Raw genomic sequence first — 27,991 nt, forward strand, 5'->3', positions numbered from 1 at the left:
TGGTTTTAAGGTCCAATCTGTGAGTTCAGACTATACCTTCAACATGTGGTGGTAGTATAACAGAAGACTGATTGAGGGGAAGGGGAGAACTCTGAGAAATTGGGCTAGAGTTCTGGGTAGCTTCTGCCTGTAGCTAGAAGGCAGGACCCCCTCATAGCTGTAGCAGGACTGATGTAGGACTGAGGAACAGGTGGGAGATGGGCTGCGAACACTTCAGCACAGAAACGGAAGGTGAGGATGTGAATTTATAGGGTGTTAAATTGGAGGAAGAAGAAGCGGTTTCAGGCATGTACCCCCCCCCCACCTCCCCCAAGCTGCATTTATAACACAACTACACTTGGGTGCCATAAATAGGTTTTTCTCATGACCCAATGCTTTAAAACAGAACAATAAAATAAAGGCCTGGAGACAGACAGTGTGTGCGGACTCAATACAACTTAAAAATATGTACACTTAATGAAAAATGGTACAATTATGTTCCCTAAACAAAGGTACTGAAGATGTACCCTTATGTGACAAGAGGGGTACCACCCCAATGACAATGCATTACCTTCTTTTCTGAGAGCGTATCACTCCCATTTTGAAAGAACTGCATTATCTACCTGTGTCACTTAGAATAGATTTTAAAGTTCTACTAGTTTTTAAAGCTCTGAATGAGCATGCTGGGTGACCAGCTAAACAGCACCAGACCAGCCCTAGACCAGCATAAACCAGCTTAGACCAGCTTAGACCAGTATGGAATTCATTATTATTATTATTATTATTAATATTATTATTTTTATTATTATTGTTATTATTGTATTATAGCATATGTTGGATAGCATATAAAATGCCTACACTTGTAGACATCATCATACCTGCTTCCTATCACCACCGCTTAGTTTCTCTAGTCAACCATTTCACATCAAACCTCTCTGACTTCCCTCTACACCTCAGCGACTAAATTCTGACATTTGACTAATTTCCCTTTTAAAACTGCTGACTTCTGACAGGCTGAAGGAACACGTTGTAGTCATTTCATGTCAGTTACAGACAGAACTCCTGTGACTCGTCACCTTCAAAACAATTTTTTCCACACATTTTTTCCCCTTTATTTTCCCACCCGTATTCCGTCAAGTCCCGCACCCCTCAGGCTGTGATTGGCTAGTGGTATCTTACCTGAACCCCTGCGCTAGTTGTACAGTCAGTCTGTCCCTCAGGGCAGAGTAAGTAGCCAATCATAGCGTAGGGAGGCGGGGCTTGTCTGAATACGGGTGGGAAGACAATAACGTCTTTTGGGAGCTAGGTACAGTAAACCGTGCCAACGTCTGCTGTCCGGCTCTGGAAACCGTAGGTAAGTTTTATAAATCTTTTATTACCGAAACTGAGGAAAAAATGTGAAAGAACAGCCTTAAACACATTTGATGAACCAGTTGTAAAATTGTACAGTTTTGTCACGGCGTTTTTTAACCGCTACTTTTAGCGCTTCTGTCAGGAAACCTTCGAGACAAAAATGTGAAAAATTCACTTCTGAGTGAAAACCGTGTTCGTTGGTCGCTTACGTTGGATTTTTATGTGAACATGTGAACTCGCAGAAAGGTACAACCCGACCAAGTCAAGTGCTGCCTGACTCGTTTTTCGTTTCTGTTTCAGGTTCCTTCGTGACAGCGGCTCTAAGAACAGCCTAATAAAACAGCCTTACTCTCGTTTATAAGAACCGTCATGAGAAACACAATATAGCTCGACCGAGTCCAGCCTTAATATTAATGACAGAGAGTCAGTCAGCTCCTGTGGTTGGAATTTGACAGTGTTTATACCATAGATAGGCTTATTAAAGTCCATCATTTACTGTCAACGCGATTCAGAAATATAAATTTAATTTGTGTACATTAGTAATGTAAAAGGCCGTGAAATGAGACCAGTGGAAATACTGTTTACTCGTTACTTTACAGTGAGGATAAAGTTTTCTTAATACCTGAATAACTGAGTGAAATCATGATCATTACTTATACAAACTGTAGATAGATTTCTTCCTCTCTTCTCTCTCTTTCCCTCTCCCACCTTCTTTATTTCTCTCTTTATCTCTCTCTCTCTTCTCTCCTGCTCTCTCTCTCTCTCTCTCTCTCTCTCTCTCTCTCTCTCTCTCTCTCTCTCTCTCAGTTCAGTTTTTGCTTTATTGGCATGACAAATATTAGCACTTGTATTGCCAAAGCTTTTGTTAGGAGTTTATGAACAGTATAGAACATATACATGAAGCAGTAACAGATACAATGCAATAACAGATAATAACAGGTGTTATAATAATAATAATAATAATAATAATAATAATAGCAAAATCTATGTGTTTGTTGGTATGTGTCTCTGACATGGTGTGGTCACTCACTGTTCCTCATTTTCTCACTTTTCACTTTCTCTCTGTTTCTCTTGTTCTCTCTCTCTCCTGCACCCCTTTCCCTGTCTCTCTCTCTCCCATTTTCTCTCTCTCCTTTTCTCTATTTCTCTCTCTTCTTCCCTCTTTCTTTCTCATTTTTTCTCTCTCTGTACTTCTCTCCCTCCCTATTTTCTCTCTCTCTCTCTTTCTCATTTTCTCTCTTTCTCTCTCCCTTACTCTTTTCTCTCTTTCTCTGCCTCCTTTTCTCTTTCTCTCTCTCTCTCCCTCCTTTTTTCTCTCTCTCTCTTCCTCTCTCGCTCTCTCTCTCTTTCTCTCTCTCCCTCCCTCTTTCTCTCTCTCCCCCTCTCTCTCCCATTCTTCCCCTTTTCTGTCTCTGCCTCCTTCCCATTTTGTCTCTCTCTCTCCTTTTCTCTTCCTCCTATTCTCGCTCTCTCTGTCCTCCTCCATCTTTCTTTCTAATTTTCTCTCTCCCCTCTCTCCTTCCCTCTCTCTCTCTTTCTCTCTCTCCCCATCCCTCCCCTTTTCTGTTTCTTGCCTTCCTTCTCATTCTCTCTGCCTCCCCCCTCCCTCTCTCTCTCTCTCTCTCCGTCTCTCTCTCTCTCTCTCTCCCTCTCTCTCTCTCTCTCTCTCTCTCTCTCTCTCTCTCTCTCAGGTGGAATGTAATGTCCCTCGCCCCTGCTCCTCCTGTGTTCACGATGACGTTTCTCTCCGCCTGCACCCAGATGATCCCCTCGTCTATATTATCGTGAGGAGCATCGTGATGTAAGGCAGCAGATAAGTAGCTCCGCGCTCTGTTCCAAAAAACACACCGTCCTTAATCTGCCGATCAGCAGCAGAGGGCAGGTAAACTGCAGGAACACCTGAGAGGCCATGAGGCTCCTTACACTGACACTGTTCTTCATCCTGCACTCACCGCTGCCACTGACCGCAGTCGAGAAGCTGGAGACCATCGAGTTCGATGAGACGAATGCGCTCACCTGTGGCCAGGTAAGCTCAAGCTTCTTTTAGTGCACCCAGCTGCATCACTTTGAAAAGCACTCCATCACTGACATAACAAAACCCCACATCGCAGAAATGGTGACTTTAGAGAAGAAGAAATGTGTTAGTTTATGGTTTGTTACAGTATTTTATTCTAATTTATTTTGGACCCATTTCTATATTAGTCTATTCATTATGAAATGTTCATTCACTCTTTAGGGCAGCTGGCAGTTTCAGATGGTGTAGAAAAACAACAACAACAACAAAATGTTTTCTTTAAAGACAACTAATTACATTACATTGCATTTTACTCTTAGAAGTCAAGAGTTTGTTTTCTTTTTGCTGTGCTATTCAAGTGTAATTCCATAATTCCATATTTAATGTAAATAAGTAAATAGTGAGTTAGTAAGTTACATAATAATTTATGCTTATCTTTAAGATATATTCCGTATCGACAGGCTTTTTTTGTTTGTTTGAATGTCAAAGATAAAAATGTGAAAAATGTACCGCCTGTTTTTGCAAAACAAGTCTCTACTGTCAACAGTAACTTTCCATAACATTCAAATCATAATAACATATTTCCTCTTCTACTTATAAACACAGGTGTGTTGTGAGATGAAAGTTTAGAATCTGCACTTTCTACAGAACTTCTCCTCTTGTTTTTTGAGTTTACGAGTGAGAAATATCTAATAAAACTACAGCATTGCCTGTGATACTTCTAATGGTTAAATGCACTTAAATATCTGCTCCACTTTCAAAGGCACTCGAATAACTGCCATGTACGCAGTTCCCTTTTTAAACAATTAGGCGTACATCATCTCTTACTCATCGTTCACTTTACAAAGTGAACATCAGTCTGTTTTGTTCAAAAGCAAATTGATTTTTTTTACTCTCCACTATGTTTATTCAAACATTTTAAACATTTTAGTTGATCTAACTTTACAATGTTAATAACTGTGTAATACTACAGTCTCAATTTAGGTTTAGATTAATGTTATTTTTATCTGATAGCTTTTTTAAAAACCTCATATTTGTCCCTAATATGAGGGCATATTAGGGCAAGATGATATTTACAATAATGTAGATGATAATCATAACCTGTAGAGAAAATAGTGATAACACTATATTGGCTTTTTGGCATTTAGTTGTATGTATTTATATATTTAATAACATCTGTTGGGTTTATATGGATGATAAAAAAAATAGTATGTAAAATGAAATCATGCTGTTTGAGTGCACTAAATGAATTCCGTGGTAAAATATGTTGCAGTGCAAAAGTCAGAGACCACCCTTAATTTATTTAATTTCCAGTCAAAACAGCCACAACGTGCAAGTTATTGATTTTTCAGTGTCAGGAAAAAGCAGAAAATGATCCCTCAACAGCTAAATGTAATATCACATTTTTCAGCTTTGAGTGTGTCCACCTTTATCATTTACTATAGATCCTGTGCTTGTTTTTAGTTTTTCAAAGAAATCTGCAGGGATTTTTTCTGCACCTCTGAAAGTTAAGTCTTAGAAGTTCATTACATGGTTGCATGGCTGCACGACTGCATGGTTGCATGGCTGCATGGTTGCACGGTTGCACAGCTGTATCGTTGCACAGTTGCATGGTTGCATGGCTGCATGCGTGATGGTTGTTTTAGTCTTATTTTCTCTTGAATTTTTAATCATTTTTGAACTCTTTTTTACTTTGACTTTCCCTCTTCCTTATGCAAGTGGATTAAATCTACATCTAATCTCCTCAGAAATATCTCCTGAAAAATGTATATCCTCAGGAAAAAAGCAGAAAATGAACCCAACAGCTAAATATAAAATCACATTTTTCAGCTTTGTGTCCACACTTTTCCTTTATTACAGCTCCTGTTCTTGTTTTCAGTTTTTCAAAAAAGTCTACAAGGATTTTTTTCCACACCTCTAAAAGTTCAGTCTTAGAAGTTTGTTACACTGTTTGTTGCACGGCTGCATGTTTGCATAGTTGCATGGTTGCACGGCTGCATGTTTGCATGGTCACACGGTTGCATGGTTACGGTTGCATGGTTGCACGGTTGTTAGAAATCCTATTTTCTCTTTTGTTTTGAATCATTTGTGAACAGTTTTGAAAACCCCTGTTTTTTCACTTATTTTACTTTCACGTTCCCTCTTCCTTATGCAAGTGGATTAAATTTAAATCTAATCTTCTCCGAAAAATATATAACTTTTACTTCGACTGGAAATGAAATAAATGAAGGGCGGTGGTGCAGGATTGTAGACCCCATGTTTCAGCCAGGTTTTTTTAGCTTTAACTTCATTGCAGTCTAGAGGTTCTGTCTAACTTGTCTGCCTCTTAATTATCCATTTAATGCACTGTGTTAGCGCTGTGCAAACCTTTAACATGTGTCAGATTTGTTGCCTGCTTATCTTTAGCAAAAAGCAGCATGTGTAGTTATTCAGGAGTATGTTTGTTCTGAGGTGTAGGTATGCAGATATCTGCAGATAAAGAATCTGTACCCGAATGCGGGGACACACGTGTGCTTTGATGTGGCTTTCATCTGATGCTGATTTACTTCACAAATATGCACCTCATGTGTTGATCTGTGATAACTGTGTGTGCGTGTGTGGGGCGAGTGTGTGAATATGTGTTTGCACATACAATCACATGCAAAGTAGCTACAGAGATAGAACAAGCGCAAGCATGCATGCTAATGCCATTTATCTATGCATGTTAGATGCATACCTGTGCCCTAAGGCATAAATAAGAACTCTCACAGCCACAGTGATGCAGAAAAGGCTTGCTATGATGCATTAAAGGCACTTTTGACCACATTTTTGAATCTAAAGTGCTGCGTCTGATAACCCACAGTTGTCGTCAACAGTATCGAAAGCATGGTGTAGTTTCATATTGAGTATTTCTCACTCCTAGCTCATTGCAAAAAGCAGAGAAACTCATTCAACTAATCCCAAGTTTGTGTTTGTAAATAGCAGAGGAGAGATTCTATCATGAGTATGTAATGGGGATTTATTGTTGTGAGTAGAGTCTTGTTTTAAAAAGAAATTCACATTTTTCTATGTTTCAGCCATAGTTATAACATTGAAATCACCTAAAAAAGTGCAGACTTGAACTGGTCAATACAGAATGTAAATTGAATGTAATTGTAGGGAATCGGCCTGTAGATATCATATACTTTTCTTGTATTTTAACAAGAAATCTTACCTGAACATTTTCCAACCTCTATCTCTAGAATTAACCTGGCTGTTTTTGTTACTGTGCTCATATATGTATATATGATATAAGGCTGATATACGTATATGTAAATGAGTGCTGTTCTAATTTGCTGCACCACATTTGAAAAATAATGAAATCACAAAAACACTGAAATCAAAACAGGCTGCTTTTGCACCTTAGTTCTTATTTATGGACTGTTAAGACTGAGAACTGAATGATAAGCTTTGAAACGTTAACAGTGTTTATATACTACATGAAATCTTTTATTGAAAAAATAGGTTTTTTCCATGACATCTGCTGTACCTGCATTATTTTCATCTTGGTTTTGTACAGGGGTGGAAAATACTTGAGTTATTGTATCTAAGCAGCAGTTCTCAGACTTTTTAGTCTAAGGCCCCCCTGCTTTTGTGCAGTGCCACTGCACACCTCATTGCTTTTTGTGGCCAGTGGCCCCCAGCTTGAGGACCACTGAACTTAAATATTGTATTTAGGTTCTATTTTGGATGATTCACACTTTATTATTACTAAATAATAAAGGGTTAATAATAGTACTATTACTATTACTATAGTAGTACTAATATTGGTAATAGCATTAGTATAGTTGAATAGTATTTTTAAATTGAATTATTAAAAATATTTGAACTAAATTATTAAGTTCAGTGGCAGAGTTTACCTCTATTCAGTTGTAGACTTTTATTGCTCAATACTCAATTTACTATCAAGATGTAGCCTTATTGTTTACATTTTTTACTTTTATGTCAATACTGCACTTTCTGTAAGCTTTTTTATTACAATTTTTTATTTGAAATATTTTAAGAAAATGACTTGTGCCGGTTATCCCTTCAGTAAGCACTGTTGTATTTTAGAGACATTAGAAAATATATGTTTTGGAATTACAAAAAAAATAAATAAATAAAATAAAATAAAATAAACACAAAAATAAATGTTAGCTAGCATTTCTTTTCTAATTATGTATCAAGAATGTATCATATCATGATACAAAAATAACAGTATGTATGAAATCATGAACCTTCTGTATCATTACACTCTTTCTACTAGGTCTCTACTCACATGTAAGCATGTTTGTGACATCTACCTTGTTAACGCTTTTTTTGAGTGCTTTTTGAGTCTCATGTCTTCCTTTGAAGCACATGTTCAGATGACTTTCTCTTCATTTGAAACACATGTTTGGATGACTCTCAGGGGCATTTGGTCTATTCATCAGAGGCTTTTGCTCACACTTGAGGAGTCAAACGCGAGCATGTTGTCGTTGACATAAAAGGGGGCAAATACTAAGAAATCCTGAAATTCATGTCAATATTTCAAAGATCCTACTTTTCAGTAAAACTGCTATACAAATAGATAATTTGTCATTAGAAAGCTTCTATATGAGCATGTTTAAATGTTGATACTTTTTTACTTTCACTCCAGTATATTTTTGGCTCCATATGTCTACTTTCGAATGAGTAAAGTTGTTGTGCTGTACATATACCTTTACTTGAGTAAAGTTTCCAGTTTGGTTTTGTAGTAGTTGCAGTAGTTTTGTAGTAATGAGGTAGTTTTTAATAATTTATAGTAGCTACTGTATAATAATTCTTAAGATTAATAACTGAAAACAAGCCTGGAGTTTAATGGGTCAGTAAAACATCCTTAATTAAATATGATCTGTCATTTTAGAACATTTGCACCGCATGTTTACATTGGCTGCATAGAATGTTGCGATTATGAAGGTGGTTACTGGAATATCTGCACTCAGGAGAATGAATAAAGTGCTTGTCAACTCTTATTTTGAAGTTAGCCTTATAGAAAGTGAAATTTTGTGCTGTGCTCCATCTGTCATTGGAACATCTCATGTTAAACAATGATGTAATGATGATATGCCGATATAATAGGCCTTGATACCGGAGCACTTTTTGTCTGTCACTTTCCTGCTGTTGTACAGTGACGTAGTCTATTGCTCTGCCTTAAACTGTTTCGTTTTTTTTCCCGCATTTCAGCTGTTATAAATGCTTATGATCACTTTTAAGACAAGCTAATCATTGGCACTCCCTTGATAAACACCAGTCCGAACCTGATAGAGATCTTTTCTCTACTCTTGTTACTTCATCCTTGTATTCATTAAAAAGGGAAATCCACTGATTTTTTAATTCAGCTAAATTCAGTCGTTGAGATGTTTAGAGTTTTTTCAAATGATGTCAAATGATGCTCACAAAAAATCCCTCATTGGTGCTTCTCTACTGTGAAATACTGCAAAATTTGCAAAATACAAATTTAAGCAATGAAAAAAGTCCAGATTAATATCAACAATCATCCTAATCGTTAAGACATTGTGCTGTTCATGGAATAATCATCGATCATTGTGTTACGTAGCAGCTATAGCCTACTGTTTACAAACTGCATTGCATGGCATGAATGTGTTTTATACTTTATTAATAACAAATTATTTATTGAACTGTATTTTACTGAATGGAACTGCTTATTTCTTAAGCTTGCTGAGCTGCATATTTTAACACATTATATAGAGATATACCACAATCTAAATTCCTGCCTAAAAACAAAATCCAAAAACAGCTAACAATAAATTTAATCAGTCTGCATAAAATTAACTTACTAAAATTATTACAGTATGTAGGTTACAGTTTGTGCCATGAAATCCAATGGCCTTGACAACAGAGAGCAGTTGTTCACCCAAGGCAAAGAATTCCACAATTGTTAGGCTACAATGTGCATTTTGCAAGTTGTTATTGATTTTTTTCATTATTTCAAAAAACTACAGATGGCTTCAGTGTGCTAGCTTTTCTTTTCTGCTGCTTTTGTTTTGCTGTATTTCTGCGTATCAACTGGGATGTTTTTGTGGAACCAAACTGGTAATGGAGTTCTTGGGTGTTGTACTTCCTCTTGATACTCAACATGAGCAATGATTACAACTTGCTTATCTAATGTCGCTTGTAGAAACTGTGAAACAGTTCCACACAGCCAACATTGCAAGTGTTGATCTGTTGCCGCTCAAACTGTTCGAACACATCTGTGAAGTCCAGCACAGGAAAGTGAACGAGGTTGAAGTTCATATTCCAGTATGTATTAAACATTTTCATTCCACCTGAAATGGTGTGTCACACACCCACAGGCGCCAGAATGTAACTGCCACACCATTTAAGGTGGAATGGAAAATATTGAATAAGAAACTGGTGAATATAAAGCTATCGGCTTTGTGGAATACAAAGGGAACAAACAGCATTTTTAATCACTGTTTCTCATTTTCATTACCATTAAAATGATTTGTTAAGCCTTAGATTATGACACTTTGTTCTAAGGGTATTTAATCAGCCCTTTTTTCTGTCGGCTTAATACTGAAAGTGCTGTTTTCAGTTCGATTTTCAGCCTGACAGTTTCACTGACTGAAATTTTTTGCGTCCTTAGTACTGTACTCTGTTGAGGTTTAATAGCAGTAAAGCACTCAAGGCTGTGCAATTAGTGATTTTATGGTTAATGGTGTCAACACTCATTTACGGTGGTAAAATCACTATGACGCTCAGCCTCGAGAGCTTTTAACATGACAATTAAATTACAAACTTTTGAGTTCCACTGTGTTCTTTTGTAAGACCGCCCATGGCGTAGTCTCAAATTAGATGGAATTTTCACTTGACAGATGGGTGCACTGATACACGCTCCTGAATGCAGACAGACCAGATCAAGGCTTCTTACTTATTCATATGGTCGGCTGGGTCTGACACCCAATCCCAAGTCTCTTGTGTTCTGTAGCTATGGTGAGGGATCACTGCATTTGAACTGGGGTTTCTGGGGGAAAGGAAAGGCACTGTTTGAATTCCCTAAAAGTACTGTACTGAAGACCTGTGCAAGAAAAATCACATGATTTCAAGATTATACTGCTTAATCTGAAAAGCTCTGTTAGTCGTGCAGTCAGTGAATCAGTAGCTTGGTGTTGTGACTTAATATGTACACTAGTGACAGGTTGGAGTGATGGCTACTGCTAAACAATGCACTGTAGCCCTCTGCCTTTATTACACTCTCACTGTATTCAGAACAACCCTGTCTTCATTTTTGTGTTTAATTACTGATGTTTTTCCAAGCAAACCAGAACCAAAACTCAGTCAGGCTGCAACGATTAATTATGATAGATTTTTAGTAAATTATTCAATACATTTATGGAGCGGAAGAATAATCTTTGTTGGGCTGCAATGATAAATTCAGTTACTCGTCGACGAAGTGAATTAATGTAAATTATAAAAAAACGTTGTTGTCTACTTTTTGTAAAGGTTCTCTATAATGTTCAAGTAATAACTTGCAGTAAATCAGACAGATTGCAGTTCACTGCAGGAAGCATGGGGTGTAATATGGCTGCTGCTGTTTTGCTCCACCATGAAAAGGCTCACATCCTACATTTTTCTTGTATTTTTACTTTTTTTCTTGAGCTCCCCTTATGATGTTTGTGTGGTTTTATGAACCAGAAACATTCCCAATGAATTTTTACACGACCATTTTCCAGTCTCTTTTTACACCTTAGAATTAAACAAGCTGTGTTTGTTATTGTGCCTTTGAGCCTGATATGTGTCAATGAGTTCAGTTCTAAATGGCTGCCCTGTATTGTGCCTTATTCAAAAGCAGTCCAGACTGAAACTCTCCTTATAACCTCAACATGAAAGAGTGGAGCTACGGTGTTGTAGGCTGAGTAGGTGGATATACGCCGATCAGGCATAACATTATGACCACTTTGTGCACTTTGTAGTTCTACAGTTACAGACTGTAGTCCATCTGTTTCTCTGCATACTTTGTTAGCCCCTTTTACCCTGTTCTTCAGTGGTCAGGACCCCCATGGACCCTCACAGAGCAGGTACTATTTGGGTGGTGGATCATTCTCAGCACTGCAGTAACACTGATGTGGTGGTGTGAAAGTGTGTGTTGCACTGGTCTGAGTGGATCAGACACAGCAGTGCTGCTGGAGTTTTTAAACACCTCAGTGTCACTGCTGGACTGAGAATAGTCCACCAACCAAAAATATCCAGCCAACAGCGTCCTGTGGGCAGCGCCCCGTTACCACTGACAAAGGACTAGAGGATGACCGACACAAACTGTGCAGCAGCAGATGAGCTATCATCTCTGACTTTACATCTACAATGTGGACTGAAAAGGTAGGAGTGTCTAAAAGAGTGGACAGTGAGTGGACACAGTGTTTAAAAACTCCAGCAGCACTGCTGTGTCTGATCCACTCGCAGCAGCACAACACACACTAACACACCACCACCACATCAGTGTTACTGCAGTGCTGAGAATGATCCACCACCCAAATAGTACCTGCTCTGTGAGGGTCCATGGGGGTCCTGACCACTGAAGAACAGGGTAAAAGGGGGCTAACAAAGTATGCAGAGAAACAGATGGACTACAGTCTGTAACTGTAGAACTACAAAGTGCACCTATATAGTAAGTGGAGCTGATAAAATGGACAATGAGCATAGAAACAAGGACATAGTCATAATGTTATGCCTGATGGGTGTATGTAGTTGCTTTGGGTTTCGTGACATCACAAAATCAGTTCAAAATGGGTTGGTTTGCAGCTTTGTTTAAATAGAAAGTACTGAATGAGTAATAAACAGTATGTTTTGAAACTTTAATAATGTTTTCATACCTCATCAAACTGTTCTATTAAAAAAGTAAGAAAAATTTTATTTTCCGTGATACGGGCCATTTAAAGAAGAAGCCACTTTTTGTACAGACAGACCTTTGATGGTGGTGCAGTGACAGGGCAAAGTGAGAGGAAAAGCAGAGTCAATTTTTTGAATAGTAGTTAAACAGATTAACGGCTTGTAGAAATAATTATTAGTTACAGTCCTACTATTCAGGGCCAGCCTAAGATCCTTTTGTGCTCTTTGGCACAAACACATTGATAATAAGTTTTTAATAATAACTGACAATCAAGATTTTTGCTGAAAAGGTCTTAGGAAGATTTGGTTGATGTTTAGCTGGTTCTAAACTGAGCCAGAGTTAATTCTTGAGCTAAGGCCTTGTTAAGATTGGCTGGATATGCCAGAGAGTGGGCATCAGCTTACTCACAAAGATCATTAATGTCACAATGCACATCAAATAAGATGGCAAAATGAAAACGATCCCATACAGACTTCACTGTCTGCCAAACGTATGGAATGATAATATGTGTTTTGGATATTTATGGCTGGATTAATAGACTGACTGTTGTGGTATGTGAATAGACATACATTAAATCATAAGATCATTAAAATCGTTTACATTATGCTCTTTTTTGGAGTAACCTTTTGGTGGCCAAAAGTATTGGGTGCTCCTGGTCAGTCACCCAGCTCACCCCTACGGTGGATCCAGTCATGCGACCATTGGGTTAGGTGTGCAAAGTTTTTAGGCTCAGTGTATGTACAGACTTGTGTACGTGTTAGTACGTGACCCTGCAGTGGAGCATGTATAATTTTACATTTTCTGCGTATTTCATGTGAACGATGATGAGTGTGTATGTAGAATTAGAATGTTTGCACATGTGTGTATTTAGAATTCTACCAAGGTGTGTTTTTAACTGTGATAGCAAACAACACATCCGTGTGTGTTTTTTCTTTGACTTGGGCAATGAGTCAACCTGTCACAGATCACAGGCTGTGTAACTCCAAACATGCAGCTGTTAAAAAAGAACTGCCACTGAAGACTTACTGTAAATATATGGTTCAGTAGAACTTAATAGATTCTTGCTAGATAACGTCATTTGAATGATACGTGGGGTAATTCTGACAGATTCTGAATAATAAAATGGATAAAATTGCACAGCTGAATAAGTGAATTAATTGTTGTAATATACAAATCATTGTAATTATGTACTGTATCACACAATCATTACAGCTGCACTGTATACGTTTGCTATGGTAACGCTGAAAGAAGTAGCCTTACTGAGTCAGGAGGAAAAACAGGCTAAAATATGGCACGTGTGCTGCTACGAGTCCCGCTGTAAAGCCTGAAATATCAGTTTAAAAGTCAGAGGTGTCGAGTTGGATTTTGCAGGAGTTTATCAGACCACGTTATACGTCTTTACATATTAACTTCACGTGAACAGTCATATGCAAAAGTTTGGGCACCCTGGTCAAAAATCACGTTTTGTTGATTAGTAAAAAAAAAAAGGGAACACATTCTTTACAGAGAACACACTTCTGCACATTTTAATGCACAATTACAGTTTATGTGCTGAAGTTAACATATTGGAAAAAAGAAAAAACATAAAATGTGACCTATGCAAACGTTATGGCATATTTTATAGTTTTTGTTTTTATCTTTTCTAGTATGTTAAACTAAATAAATCAGTAAATTTACCCATAAAATGTTATATTTAAGTGTGTTCTTTGTAGAGGATATGTTCAATTATTTTCACTTGGAAAATCAACCAAATATGTAATTTCACGGATGGGGTATTCAAACTTTTGCATGGGACTATATATGCCAATATGCACACATATGCACATATATTTTAATACACTATATGGACAAATGTATTGGGACACCTGCACACATTACACCTACAGGAGCTTTTATGAATCCCATTCTAAATCCATAGGCATCAATATGGAGTTGGTCCTCCCTTTGCAGCTATAACAGCTTCCACTCTTCCGGGAAGCTTTCTACAAGATTTTGTCCATTCATCCTGAAGAGCATTCGTGAGATCAGACACTGATGTTGGATGAGAGGGCCTGGCCCACAATCTCTGTTGTAATTCATCCCAAAGGTGTTCGGCGGGGTTGAGGTCAGCGCTCTGTGTGGGCCAGTCAGTTTCCTTCACACCAAACTCACCCAGACAGGCCTTTATGGACCTTGCTTTGTACACTGGGGCTCAGTCAGGCTGGAACAGAAAATGGCCTTCCCCAAACTGTTCCCACAAAATTGAAAGCATACATTTACTCAAAATGTCTTGTTATTCTGAATCATTAAGATTTCCCTTCACCCGAACTAAGCAGCCTCGGCCAACCCCTGAAAAACAACCCCGTAACATTATTCATCTTCCACAAAACTTTACAGTTGGCACAATGCAGTCAGGCAGATAACGTTCTCCTGGCATTCGCCAAACCCAGACTCGTCCTTTAGACTGCCAGATAGAGAAGCATGATTCATCACTCCACAGAATACGTTTCCACTGCTCCAGAGTCGAGTGGCGGTGTGCTTTACACAGCTCCATCCGACGCTTGGCATTGTGCTTGGTGATATAAGGCTTGCATGCAGCTGCTAGGATATGGAAACCCATTCCTTGAAGCTCCCGACGCACAGTTTTTGTGCTGATGTTAATGCCAGAGGAAGTTTGTAACTCAGTTATTGACTCAGCAGAGTGTTGGTAACTCTTATGCACTATGCAGCTAAGCACTCTGCGACCCGCTCTGTAACTTTATTTGGTTTTACGTGCTGTGATTCCTAAACGCTTCCAGTTTTCAAGAACATCACTTACAGTTGACTGAGGATTATCTAGGAGGGAAGAAATTTCATGAACTGACTTACTTTAATGGTGGCATCCTATTACAGTACCACACTCAAATTCAGTGAGCTTGATTTATACACCTGTGGCAATAGGGACTGAATGAAGCATCTGAATTCAATGATTAAGAAGTGTGTCCCAATACTTTTGTCCATATTGTGTATATTGAAATCAAGGTAGGAGGGCGAAGGCCAGTATGTCCTTCTTCTTCAACACACTTGAACTCTATCAGCTAATGCTGTTATGTCAGCTAGCAGACTACCATATTGGCTTGCCATGGGCTGAGTAATAGGAACTGAATTTTGACATTTTTTTCTTTGCAGAAAAAATATGTTTTCAGTGGAAAAATTGTAACTTCTATTTATCTATTTATCTTTTTGCAGGGCCTGACTGATTGTAAGGTAAACCCAGGTAAGTCAGATACGTTTGCCTGTAAGTTTGTACATAACAATTAACATATTCAACAAAGTGATATTACTTTGTGATTCTTTGTCAATTTTTCCATAGTTACTAATAGCAGATTGTAAGGTTATGCTAATTAATCGTAATAAAAGTTGCTAATGTCTCTAGTACAGTACTTCTGAAACATGTTTTAAGAGACCTGGTTTTGTCATGCTGTTTTAGGATGTCCACTATATGGCCAAAAGTATGTGGACACCTGTCCATAACACCTATGTGAGCTTGTTGGACACCATGCACTATGGGCATTAATATGGAGTTGGCTGCATGTGTCTGTGGCAATTTGTACCAGTTCATTCAAAGGAGCATTTATGAGGTCAGACACTGATGTTGGACAACTAGGCCTGGCTAGCAATTGACATTCCAGTTTATCCCAAAGGTGTTCAGTGGGGTTGAGGTCAGGGCTCTGCAGGCCACTGGAGTTCCTTGACACCAAACCATGTCTTTATGGACCTTGCTTTGTGCACAGGGCTCAGTCATACTAGAACAAGAAAGGGCCTTTCCCAAACTGTTGCCCTAAAGTTGGCAGCATTTAATTGTCTAAAATGTCTTTGTATGTAGAATTAACATAAGCCTTCACTGGAACTGAGCTCAAACTCTGAAAAACTGTCACAGACCGTTATTCGTCCTCCACCACACTTTATTGTTGGCACTAAATATTTCAGTCGCTATCCACCAAACCTAGATTCATCCATCAGACTACCAGATGGAAAAGTGTGGTTCTCTCTAAGGAACACATTTTCCTGCTCTAGAGTCCAGTAGTGGTGTGCTTTACACCACTCCAGTCGAAGCTTGGCATTGCGCATAGTGATCTTAGGCTTGTGTGCAGATGATTAGCCATGAAAACCGATTTCATAAAGCTCCTGACACACATTTGTTGTATCCAGAAGTCTGGACATCTGTAGTTAGAGATACAACAGATGATTTTTTTTCGTTGGAGTTATCACATACTTTTGGCCATGTAGTGTACTTTATTCATATACAAAAGGTTGAGCTTGTATTATCGACCAAATAATAAATTGTATTAACAGCCAAATCCAAGGCACAACTAAATTAAAGCATTTTGAAATGTTCCTTTATTCTGTCCTTTTCCCTGTATAGGTGATTTTTGTGTCGACCGTGATGACAGAGTGTATGTGAGCAGTCTTGCTGCTGTTGCATTGCTGTGCCACAGTCATAAAGGTTGGCTTCCATGCCTGAGAATCCAGCTTAACATCACATCTCAAGGTAGCTCTCATAGTGCAATTGTAAATAGTTTTGCTGATTGTTATTGTTTTAATATTATGCAGTTTTCAGGTTGGGAGTCATTCAGAATTTTCTGTCTATGTGTATATCTATATATATATATATAATATATATATATATATATCTATATATATATATATATATATATATATATATATATATATACTAGAGGCATATACTATTAATTCTACAATTTGTACTATTGTAAGAAAAATGTCTTTGTGTATGTTCACATGTCTAATGTAATATCAATGAAGTTTTGACTTTCTTTTCATTCAGGATCCCATGAGGACTCAGGTGTGTCTGGGGAGGCCATCCACGAAGATGAAAGAGATGAAAGTAAGGAAGAAGAGCATGGAAGCAGTCTGGGCCATTTCGCCGCTGTCTCAGATTCAGCATTTGTCCAAGTGTGCTACAGCATCCCTGATTTTTCTGGTTCAAAAGAGCTCACTTTCACACCACACATATCCGCTGACCACCCAACACAGGTAATACATCTGCAAAACACTTTTTTTGTACCTGTGGCATGCTGTTATTTACTAGTGATGCTTCTGAGTCAATACATATTGTGCCTCTTATCTCTAAAACAGGAAGCTTTATAAGAGAAGCGAAAACAATAGAGGCAATCTGACATTGGTCAGAAATAACCAATTCACATTGTTTTAATAAAATCAATGCAACAATAACAAATGCATTGTGTTAATGCTATTTTATAAATCTTTTAGAACAATATAATTAAAAAATGTCACAATTCCAAAAATAATTTTGCTTTATGTGGTATGTTAGCTTCTACTGTCTGTTTATATTTATGCTTTGCTACTTTGCTAGAAACAAGAGTACGAAATAAGAGCATTATGTAGCAAATTCGGATTTTATTCAAGGAAATAACTCAGGACCCCTCAAGTTCAACTTTGTATCTCTGATCAGTTTAATCTAATGGGAGGACCAGGAACCCTCAGCCACCTCTGAATTTGGAACTCTATAGAGATAAACATTAAAGCTGCATAGTGACGGTGTTTGTTTTTTTGTTCTTTGCTGTCAAAATGTTTGTCAATAATGAGTGGTTATGTGAATTTGTGATTTTACCACTATCATCATACGTTTGTAAATATATTGTAGATGTGGATGTCCTTGGTAGTAGAGCTGAGCCAAGCTCACTTTGGCAGTAAATTCACCATCTTCTCTTCAGCCACTCACAACTTCAGCGAACAAGTGAACACACTGCCATCAATAGACACAGGTAATCCCTCTCACACACGCTCACACTCACACTTTCAGAGGTAAATATAACATACAAATAGACATTATATTCACCAATAACAAACTTACCTGTTTCAGTGTGTTCCCAAGGCCTGGACATTCCTCTGTGTAATGGTGAGTTACTGTTACCTGATCTGGAGCATGAGTTTCTTTTTTCACTGATCTGAATTTGTTGATCTGTTTGGAATTCTGTTTGTTCTGTGTGATTTTTTTGCCTGCTTCACATTTCTGAAAATTTGAGTTGATTGACTTCACAGTGTTTTCTAGAAGAATTAATTCAAATGATCTGCTCATTTACTCTGATTGGCAATTCCTTTGATGTCCTCCCATGACTGGCTGTTTTTCAGGACCCATTGTGCACAAAGAAATCAACCATGCGACAGGAATGGTCAAATTACACATAGATGATGCAGGCAGGGACATTCTTAATGAACTACGAGCATGCCAGAAGATGGAGAAAGAAGGGGAATGCTATAAACTAGAATGGGTGTGTATTGAAAAAAGCACCATATATATTACCATATACATGTACCTGTGCTTATATACATACATATATAAAATATTTAGGTTTATCATGAGTTTCATTTTAGATTTATTTAAAAATATTAGAATTATCCAAAAAATGCTGTCCCATGTTTTCTTGTCACTACTAAAACACAAAGAGTTTAAGGCCATAGGTGGAGCCTTATTTTAGCCACACCCCTGCATTTCAGAGCAGAAAGTGAGACTGCATCCCCATCTCTCATGGTCATATTGTGAGCAGTTAGATCCCATTGTTTTGAAGTAAATGTGTCCCAAAGTCTGAAAATCAGTGCATAACATTAAGATTTGTCACTACTGAAACACATATTTTCTTCAATTAAGTAAACCTTTTTGCATTTTAATGAAAGTCATTATGACTTATCGTGTGCACAACAGTTTGAAGCTGTTTGCTAGTCATGAATTCTGTTCAAAATTAGCTAATATTGTCACTACCAGAACAGTCAGTAGAAAAACATTTGGTAAAGTTTTGGTGGTGTTATGATTGTTTTCTTAGGGCAGAATGGAATGTTTAGAATGTTTAATCTGTTATTTCAATAAAATAATCATAATTAAATGGTCATTCAAAGCAAAACGCAAAGGGATTTTGGCCTAAAGTCCAAGTCAGTTAAAAGTCCTAAATGTGACTGATTTCTGCTTATATTATAAATGTTAAGCTTATTGTCACTCTCTTTCTTTTTGTGGATAAAAGAAGGAAAATCCACTGATGATTCCCTTGAGCGCTGCTGCCCCCTGCCTATGCTACCAGGTACTGTCTGAGAATGTGTACATTTCTTTACCTGTTTTTTCTACATGAAAAGAGGATCGGAGAACTGAAAATATAATTATCACAGTGAACACTTAACAGGGGTGGTGTAGACAGTATTAATGTATGACTGGAAACGTATCTGATGCCAGTTTACACTTCAGATACAATAACTGAATATAGTCTGCACTTACAGAGATTTTCTTGAATTCAGTGGTCCACGGTATTAGTCACCATGACCTGCTGTGTCAATCAGTAAGTTAATAAGTAATACACTCTTTTTTGAGGAAATGTTTGGAAGCTGCATTAACCCTTTTATCTTCCAAGGGATTCTGGAATTCTATTCTCGTTCATTTCACTCTCAGATCTCTCAACTTATATATTCGTTATATGAATAAGCTGCAGTACTTCTGAAATAAAAATGAGCCTAACTGAATAAAACAAAATAACTGAATAAAAACATGGACTTTAAAAGGGATGAATTGTTAAGGCATACAAATTTGTATTTTTGCCATGTAGGTTTGGTGGAAAACCTCAAAAGGTGCACCTCGAAATGAGTTCTGCCCATTTAATGATACAGGTATGTCACAGTTACAGTACTCTAAGAATATTTAGTTACACATGTGCAATTAAAGGGCCCATTTTTCTTGTATGTTTGTTTTTTCCCAAGGTCCACTTATTTCATTTGTGTGGTTTTATGTACGAAAAACAGCCATAATTAATTGTTACATAACCATTTTCAAACCTATCTTTATCCCTTAGAACTAAACAGGCTATTTTTGTTACTGCGTCTTTAAGAGTGATGTATGTTTAAGACCTCTGTTCTGATTGTCTGCTTTGTTACTGTGCCTTTTTCAAAATACAGCCCACACTCCTTATGAATTCAGAGTGAATGGGCTGGCTTTAAGATGAAGAGACACACATGCTGTGACATCACAGAAACAATGACTAAATAAACACTGAACAATGACGTCTAATACAAACTTGCCCAGGTCAATTAAAAAGCCATTTCTCTCTCTTTCTCTCTCAGCTCTTTCTGGCTCGAATGTGTCAGTGTCTGTGGTGGAGCAAAGGAAAACTCATGATGGATCCATTCATAGAAACACCACTGCTCTTGTCTGGAACATCACTGCCCCCTGCAGGCTGGAGGCTGAAATTCAGCTCTGCAAGAAAAGCTGGTCTGACGCAGGCTGCCATGAAATACGTGACTTAAGAAAAACGAGGCTTCATATACATAGACATCATTATTCGAAATGGAGGCAGCTCAAACAGCAGTGGGTAAGATATAATTTATCGCTGTTTTCAGTGTTGTTTGACTATTCTATCATGGGCTGGTACCATTTTGAAAAATCACTAAATCGGGACGCAATTAGTGATTAATGTTGTCATGTCGTGTTAAAAATTGCATGTTTTTGTCATTCATAAAATCTCTAAGAGAAACCTGGTGGAAAAAGTCACTGAAGTAAAACACCGACTGAAGATGGAGAGAAAAAAATATAAATTGCAGCTTTTGATTTGATTTCATGGCCATTATCGATGGTCCCACAACTGATTCTATCTGAAAACTGTTGTTTATGTTCATCTTCTTATTTTGTTTTCTGTTGTTCAGCTTCAGATGTGTCTGTTCTTTTCTAAGACATGATTAACCTGTTGTTCTTTTCCCCTCACTCAAACATCTTAGGCAACATAAAACAGTAGTAATAGATCAGTAATAAATAAGTTGTTAGGGGGTTCCCTTGTGGGTGTGGGGCCCTAAATAGCTGCTTATGTAACTTATTAGGTAGAACAGGCACTGCATGTAGGCATTGTTTTGATTATTGTTTTGATATTGGATCTAATGAACCACACAACAAAGTGTTCCTCTTCAGTGCACATTTTTAGCTTTGTACTAATAGTGAACAGCAAATAAATAGAAATGGCGCATTAAAATTTGACTAGTGGGGTTTAACGTTGGCATACAACTTACAACTTACACATTCATAAGATAGAAAAGATGCAATAAAGAAAAAGTTGTCACTAAGTAATTTGTAATGTTCTCTTTTATGATAAAAAGCCCTCGGTAGGGGTATCAGATTTCAGGACATCAGATTTCTGAAACAGGGCAGACTTTTATACATGATCTCTTCTCTTTACTGCAGCAGTTTCAGGGGGAGTTTGCTGAAGTGGAACAGCACCCTTCACTATGCATGCAGGTACAGTATGGTCAGAATGGCTGTGTTTGTGAGTGAATTTGTGGTGTGTTGTGTCCTTATGCAGGAGTTAATATTAGGATTTAGGAAGAATGGAGCCTTAAACAAATTAAAAAAAAAAACATTTGTGGTGGAGAGGTTGATGATCAGCTTCTACCATGATCAACATTACATAGAAACTTAGAAGACACATGTAGGTTCACTGGTGGTTTTGGATAGTAAATAAAATGACTATATTTGTGCTGTAGATGTTGTGACCCCTGGTTCCTATCAGCACCACTGTGAGTTTGTTAGTTTCTCTACAGTTTCAAATCAGTTTCAAATGACTGAATAACTTTGTTTACATCTAAATGACTGAATTATGTAGACATTTTTAAAAATCAATGGAATTATTCTTTAAGCTCCCCTTGAAATTGTAAGTAAGCCAACTTCAAATAAAACACTTTCTAAATGAAATGGTTTTGAGGCTTAGCTTCCAAATGTCTTTTTAAGAAGGCTGGCCTTATACTTTGACTAGAACGCTGCTCACAAACTTATAACGATTAAAACCTTGGAGCCACAAAGAATGATCAAGCTAGCTATTAACTGTAAACTACATTAAACTGTTACGTGGTTACAACATTTATCTCATGATATGATCCATTCAGTAATTATTGAATGGTTCATCACTGAATATCTGCCATTTTCTGTACTTGTGAGTTTTTTGCTTTCAACAAATATATTTTTACATTTTTATTTCATTTGACAGTGATGTTTCCATTACACCCTGATGAACCCCCATGTAATGCCTCCATGAGCCCCACAGGGTTCATAATCCCATGGTTGGGAAACTGTGGCCTACTGTATGAATACTGTGCAAACTTGCTTTCAGTGTAACACTATATTTTCAAAAATAACGTCACGGAAAAAATCAAAGGCAGTAATCTAGGCTACCTTGAGGTTAAGGCATAATTAGTTTTCATGAAGATGTGCTTACGTGTTTCATTCTTTCAGAGAACGCTTACCCACACCTTGTCTCTCCCCTGTCTAGATTACGGTGAAGGGACTGGAAGGACATTTTAAGCTTTTCTGTCCTTTTGAAGGTAGGAGCCCCTGACATACTTATTATTTCCATTCATGTATTAATAAGATAACCTTACGAGGCCTAGTTAATTAATGCTACATCTTCTCTGCCTCTTTGTTGGATGAGTAGAAAGAACCATCTTCAATAATTTCTGATTATGGTCTCTCTGTCTCGCTCTTTTTCTCTCTCTGTAGTGACCAGAACTCACTGGAGCTTTGTTTTCTTGGTGTGTGTGGTGCTTATATGTTTGACTGTTTTGGGAGCCTATGCAGTACAAGGAACACTCAAAGGTGAACACATGCGCTTATATATTCATAGAGATGAACACAGACAATGTTTTTGGTCAGAGAGAGAAATTAAAACGTGCATATTTTACACTTATTGTAGGTTGGGTGTTCAGGTGGCTGAAAGTGGATGACATCAAAGGTGAGTACTGCATTGTCTGCACTGCTTATCACCTCTTCACTTTCTTTCTGTAAACAGTAAAGCGATAGTTTGGCAAAAAAGTCTAACTTATACAATTTTCCCTCTCATTTAAAAGTTAAAATTTAAGTAGTCAAAGACATTTAGGTATCTGAGGTTTTCTGCATTGGTTTTGCATTGGATGCTAATGCAAAAGTACAAACAACGTTCAGGATTCAATATGCAGTTGTACGCAAAAGTTTGGGCACGCCAGGTAAAATAACATGTTTTGTTGAAAATAATTAGGCATCTTCTACAGAGAGCACACTTCTGTACATTGCGATACACCATTGCTGTTTGTGTACTGAAAACATAAAGCATAAAATTGTGGCTTCTGCAAAAGTTATGGTACATTTTGTATTTTATGTTTTATTATGTTTATATGTTTTAGTATGTTGACCTCAGCAAATAAATAAAAATTGTGCACTGAAAATTTGCAGAAAAATGCCATATTTAAGTTTTTTTTTCCCCCTGTAGAGCAGAAGCTCACAACCCTCCTTTTGGAGATCTGCTTTCCTGCTGAGTTTAGTTCCCATCTGTATCTACCAAGCTCTTTACCTAAAGCTAATGCATCTGTTCCAGCCAATCACAGACTTAAAAATAAGTTAATTAGCTGGCAGATTGCAATTGGAACCAGACTCTATTGAAAGGACAGGGTTGGTGACCACTTTTGTAGAGGATATATTAGCTTATTTTAACTTTGCAAAGATTACCACAGCAAAATGAGTAAAGAGTAATCCCTCATGTCTTTCCAGGAGCAGTAGGAGGCAGTCAGGTGGTACTGCTGTACCCTCCTGATGCGGATAGTGGTCTGGCAGAGCTTGTGTGTCGCCTGGGCTCAGGTCTATCGTCTCTGGGCTTCAATGTGTCTCTGGACCTGTGGAGCCGCTCAGAGCTCAGCGCTTTGGGCCCCATACCCTGGCTGCACTCACGCCTCGACCGGGTGCAGCGCCACGGGGGCAAGGTGGTGCTAGTCCTCACCCAGGCAGCCTGGGCACGAGCGGAGGAGTGGGGCTGCCGTGCTGGAGCCAGAGAGGAGCTGAAAATGGAAAAGGACAAAGAAGACAGCGGCCCTCTTGTTTCAGCTTCACCCTATTCTGACGTTTTTAGCGCCTCGCTAAGCTGCATTCTTGCGGACTACCTGCAGGGCCGTGCCGGTGAGCGCTTCGTTCTGGCCCAGTTCGAAGCGCAGCCGGCTGGACCACCAGCTGCAGGGGGACCTTTGCCTGAGCTTTTCCGTGGACTGCCACTGTTCACCCTGCCCTCACAGAGTTTGGGCTTTTTGACAGAACTCGCTAACGGGACTCAGAAGAGACAAGCAGGAAGGGTGGCGAACAGGAGGATGAGGGCTGGAGTTTTGAGGGCAGGGTCACGGACTTTGGCTGAAGCCTTGCGGGGGCTAAGAGGGGGAACGGGATACAAGCTGGTTGGGCTTTCTCAGGGGTTCAGGACAGAGGATCTGTGGGAGAGCATCCCTCTGCAGCAAGGGCTTTCATCCCCAACAGCCAGTCCTGAACTACACAACAAAAGCAGCACAGTCAACTGGGTCTGATTTAAAGTAAACTCAGCTATAGAAGCCCGGCCCACAGCGTGAATGTATGGATGTATATAATGAATATTGTACACTAAGATGGTTACAACCATCAGAATCATGCCGGTTACTCTTAGACATACACGCACATCCCTGTGTATGCACTTCTGAGCAGCATTTTTATCAAGCTAAGTGCTCACTAGTCACCAGCAGCAAGTAGGTGCCTGCTCTGCACACCATCACAGTGAGTCTTTCAGAGCAAACGAAAGTCACTACATTGAAATGCTTGTGGAGTTCATAGAAGTTCAGTTATCTTTAAAAGGTATTTTGTTTGAAGTATCCATCAAGTAAAAGAGCTCTCCTAAAATGTTGCCAATGTGCATACCACTTTATTTCATGCAGGTCTGTTTTTGTTGCTAATATATATCCCAGAAAAGGCTCACAAAAAACAACAGCCTGTGGTTGGTCACTTCTGTATATCACTGAAACAGCCTCTTCCTGTGAAAGTAGGCCATTCTGAGCAGCGACACCAAAAATATACAGCCATATGCAAATGTTTGGTCATGTTTTGGTTGATCTTTCTAAGTGTAAATAAGTACATATCCTCTACAGAGAACACACAATTACTGTCTGTCTGCTGGTTTCAACATATTGGCTATTCAATAAAAGCAAAACATAAAATATGGCCTGTGCAAAAAATATAGCATATTTCATATTATGTTTATTTTTTTCCAATATGTTAAAGCCAGAAACTGATATCTGTGTATGAAACTGTCAATAGCCAGATGCCTTAGAGGGTGTAAAGTGAGCACCTTCTGTGAAGTTGTTAGAAAAAGGAAGAGATGTTTATGGCTTAAAGAAATGCACACACTGTGAAAAGGTGCAGAAAAATAGGGCATCTATCTCAGTTAAAAATGTCACATATTTTTCACCATGTGAGTAAAAATCTTTAAATTAGCACTCTCAGTGTAAAGTTTTTATTTGAATCTAGTCAAAAGTTACGTTCTTAAATCCCTGACCAAAAATGCTGAGTGCTGAATTTAGTTAAATCCCCAAAGCATGGACCAGTCACTGTGTACCAGTTTGCACATAGTGATTTTCATAGTGTATAACATATGATGTTTTTCAAAGTCCTTTTAGGAAGGTCTGTTCACTCTGTGGCCATCTTGGCAACGTCACTGGGCAGTTATTTCTAGCCATACAAGACCAGGCTTGTATCTCTTTGAATGGAAAGAGATCAAAATACTTGAAACTGAAGGTCAAATAATGGTTTGAAACACATATTTGAGATCATTGATAAAATCTGACAAAAATGTGTTGTGTTTAACTCAATAACACACAAAAACATGTTTTTTCCGGTTGTTCTGGCTACTTGTGACAATGAGGGGGGTTTTACCTTTTCACAGTGTAAACAGCAAGCAGCGAGCTGATTGGCTCTCTTTCTTGAAGGGTGGGATGTTTTCTGCAAAGAGACACCATGTTGAGCCTTACTTTGCTTTCTCATTCGTATTTCAACCATTGACCAGTCTCCTCCTTTATAACGACTCAGTCTAACTCATTGATAGTCTGCTAATGGTTTGATACTGGGATGTTAAAGGGACACTCCAGCATTTTTCAACTTAATCTCCATCTGCCACATCTCTGTCATGTGGTTGATTACCATGAACAATAATTTTGATGCATTTCCATGAACAGAAGACCCACTGACATTAAACGCACTTCTGATAAAAGCCAATGGGCAGGTCCTGAAGCAATTGAAGTGATTCTAAAGGAAAAATTTTGAGTAAGTGGGTTTTCAAACCTGTTGTCAAAACTATTGCCGATGGTAACAGACCATATGATTCAGCAGATAGAGAAGCTTGAACTACACTGGACTGTTTCTTTAAGGCTTGGTGACTGCAAGTGGTCCATATTTGGGTGGGATCACCTCCTACAGTCGAATGCAAAAGTTTGGGCACATTCATTACTTATTTACATTATTAATTTCTAAGTAAAAGTAAGTACACATCCTCTGAAGAGAACACACTTCTACACATTTTAATACGCATTTGCTGTTAAATGGCTGAATTAAACATTTTGGTTGGGGGGGGGGGTATGCATAAAATGTGGCCTGTGCAAAAGTTATTGCACCCTTTATATTTTAGGTGTTATTTTTCCCCCAACATGTTAAACTCAGATAAATAGAAATTGTGCACTAAAATTTGCTGAAAAAAAAATGCCGTAGTGTTTCTGTGTACCCTGACCGCAAGAGTATAATGGACCACTGTTGGCCCGTTGATGGCACAGATGGTGGTCCACTGGCATTTTGCTCAGGCCCACCGGTGGTTAAGCAGAGTCATCCACAGTCCAACTTAGTTATTTTTCCTTCTTTCCTTTCTTTGGTTATACTTTGTAAATTAGTTCAGTAAATAGTTTTAATCTAGCACGGTGTCAGCGACAATGTAAATGATTCTATAAAATCATTTTATATCAGGCCTAGTCATTATTTTTTTTCTCTCAGTTGTTTGTAATTAGTTTATTATCTAAAATAAAAGGCTCTGGTAGGAACTACTTAGAGCTTGTGTGCAGGACAATAATCTGAGTGGTCCGAGGGTGAACCAGCAGTGGCAAACAGTGGACTGATGTATGGTTGCGATCTGGGTAGATGATGTTTTAACTTATTTTCACTTAGAAAATCAACACAACATGTCATTTGACTGGGGGCTGTTCTTCTGCATGCGACTGTAAATGGGCCTATACTGCAGGTGACTTAGAGACAGGGGAGGCACGTTGTAGCAGGCGTTGGTGGTATAGTGGTGAGCATAGCTGCCTTCCAAGCAGTTGACCCGGGTTCGATTCCCGGCCAACGCAACTCCTTTAGTATGCTGGGGGGAAAAATGTAACCGCGTTGTTCACTCAGTCTGTACACACTGACAGTAATGTACACGCGAACTTATTGAACGGACTGTTTTGTTAGACGTCTCAGATTACAGTCCTCTCCTCACTAATTCGACTGTGTGAGTTAGAGGGAGAGAGAGAGAGGGAGAGAGAGAGAGAGAGCTAAAATGGTGAACTGTTCACTCGAACAGCATATCCTCATCAGAATGTGAAACATCTTCCTAGGAACTATCACTTCTATGGAGAAATGCTTTTTTTGTTGTTCAAATGTGTGAAGTACCATTGTACATACACTACTACGTGTGTTAAGTGAACCGAACAGAATACATAAGGAGGTTAAAGGGCATTTGGATCTGTCTTACATCATTTTTGTGTGCTATTTCTCACATGTTCAGGAACCGTAAACAGATTTTTTTCTAATGTAGCATTTATTTCACTCGAAGCTTGTAAATAGTGTTGAATTTCTGTGTGTTTGGTTTTCATGTTACTCCCTTTTACCTTGTGTTTACATTAAAATTAAACCTCTTTTTGATGAGATCATTTGGGTCGGTGTTTTTAGTAAGATTTACACTATTGGTTCTATT

General features: G+C 38.3%; 1 protein-coding gene and 1 non-coding gene across 2 annotated transcripts; both read left to right on the plus strand.

Annotated features, from left to right (window-relative positions):
- The first annotated feature begins 1,128 nt into the window (after positions 1 to 1,128).
- Positions 1,129 to 27,944, plus strand: wu:fl23c11. The gene is made up of 16 exons (XM_036578942.1): positions 1,129 to 1,333; positions 3,024 to 3,358; positions 15,420 to 15,447; positions 16,597 to 16,722; positions 17,020 to 17,228; positions 17,860 to 17,980; positions 18,079 to 18,114; positions 18,348 to 18,487; positions 19,232 to 19,288; positions 19,805 to 19,865; positions 20,316 to 20,563; positions 21,424 to 21,477; positions 22,505 to 22,556; positions 22,732 to 22,827; positions 22,925 to 22,963; positions 23,755 to 27,944. The coding sequence occupies exons 2-16, from the start codon at positions 3,242 to 3,244 to the stop codon at positions 24,549 to 24,551; spliced, it is 2,181 nt and encodes a 726-aa protein (XP_036434835.1). The 5' UTR covers positions 1,129 to 1,333; positions 3,024 to 3,241; the 3' UTR covers positions 24,552 to 27,944.
- trnag-ucc lies at positions 27,309 to 27,380 on the plus strand. Its single transcript has one exon. It is a non-coding gene; the product is annotated as a tRNA-Gly (tRNA).
- Positions 27,945 to 27,991: the final 47 nt, after the last annotated feature.

Source organism: Colossoma macropomum, unplaced genomic scaffold (genome assembly GCF_904425465.1).
Source record: "Colossoma macropomum unplaced genomic scaffold, Colossoma_macropomum, whole genome shotgun sequence".
In the NCBI taxonomy this organism is placed as follows: Eukaryota; Metazoa; Chordata; class Actinopteri; order Characiformes; family Serrasalmidae; genus Colossoma; species Colossoma macropomum.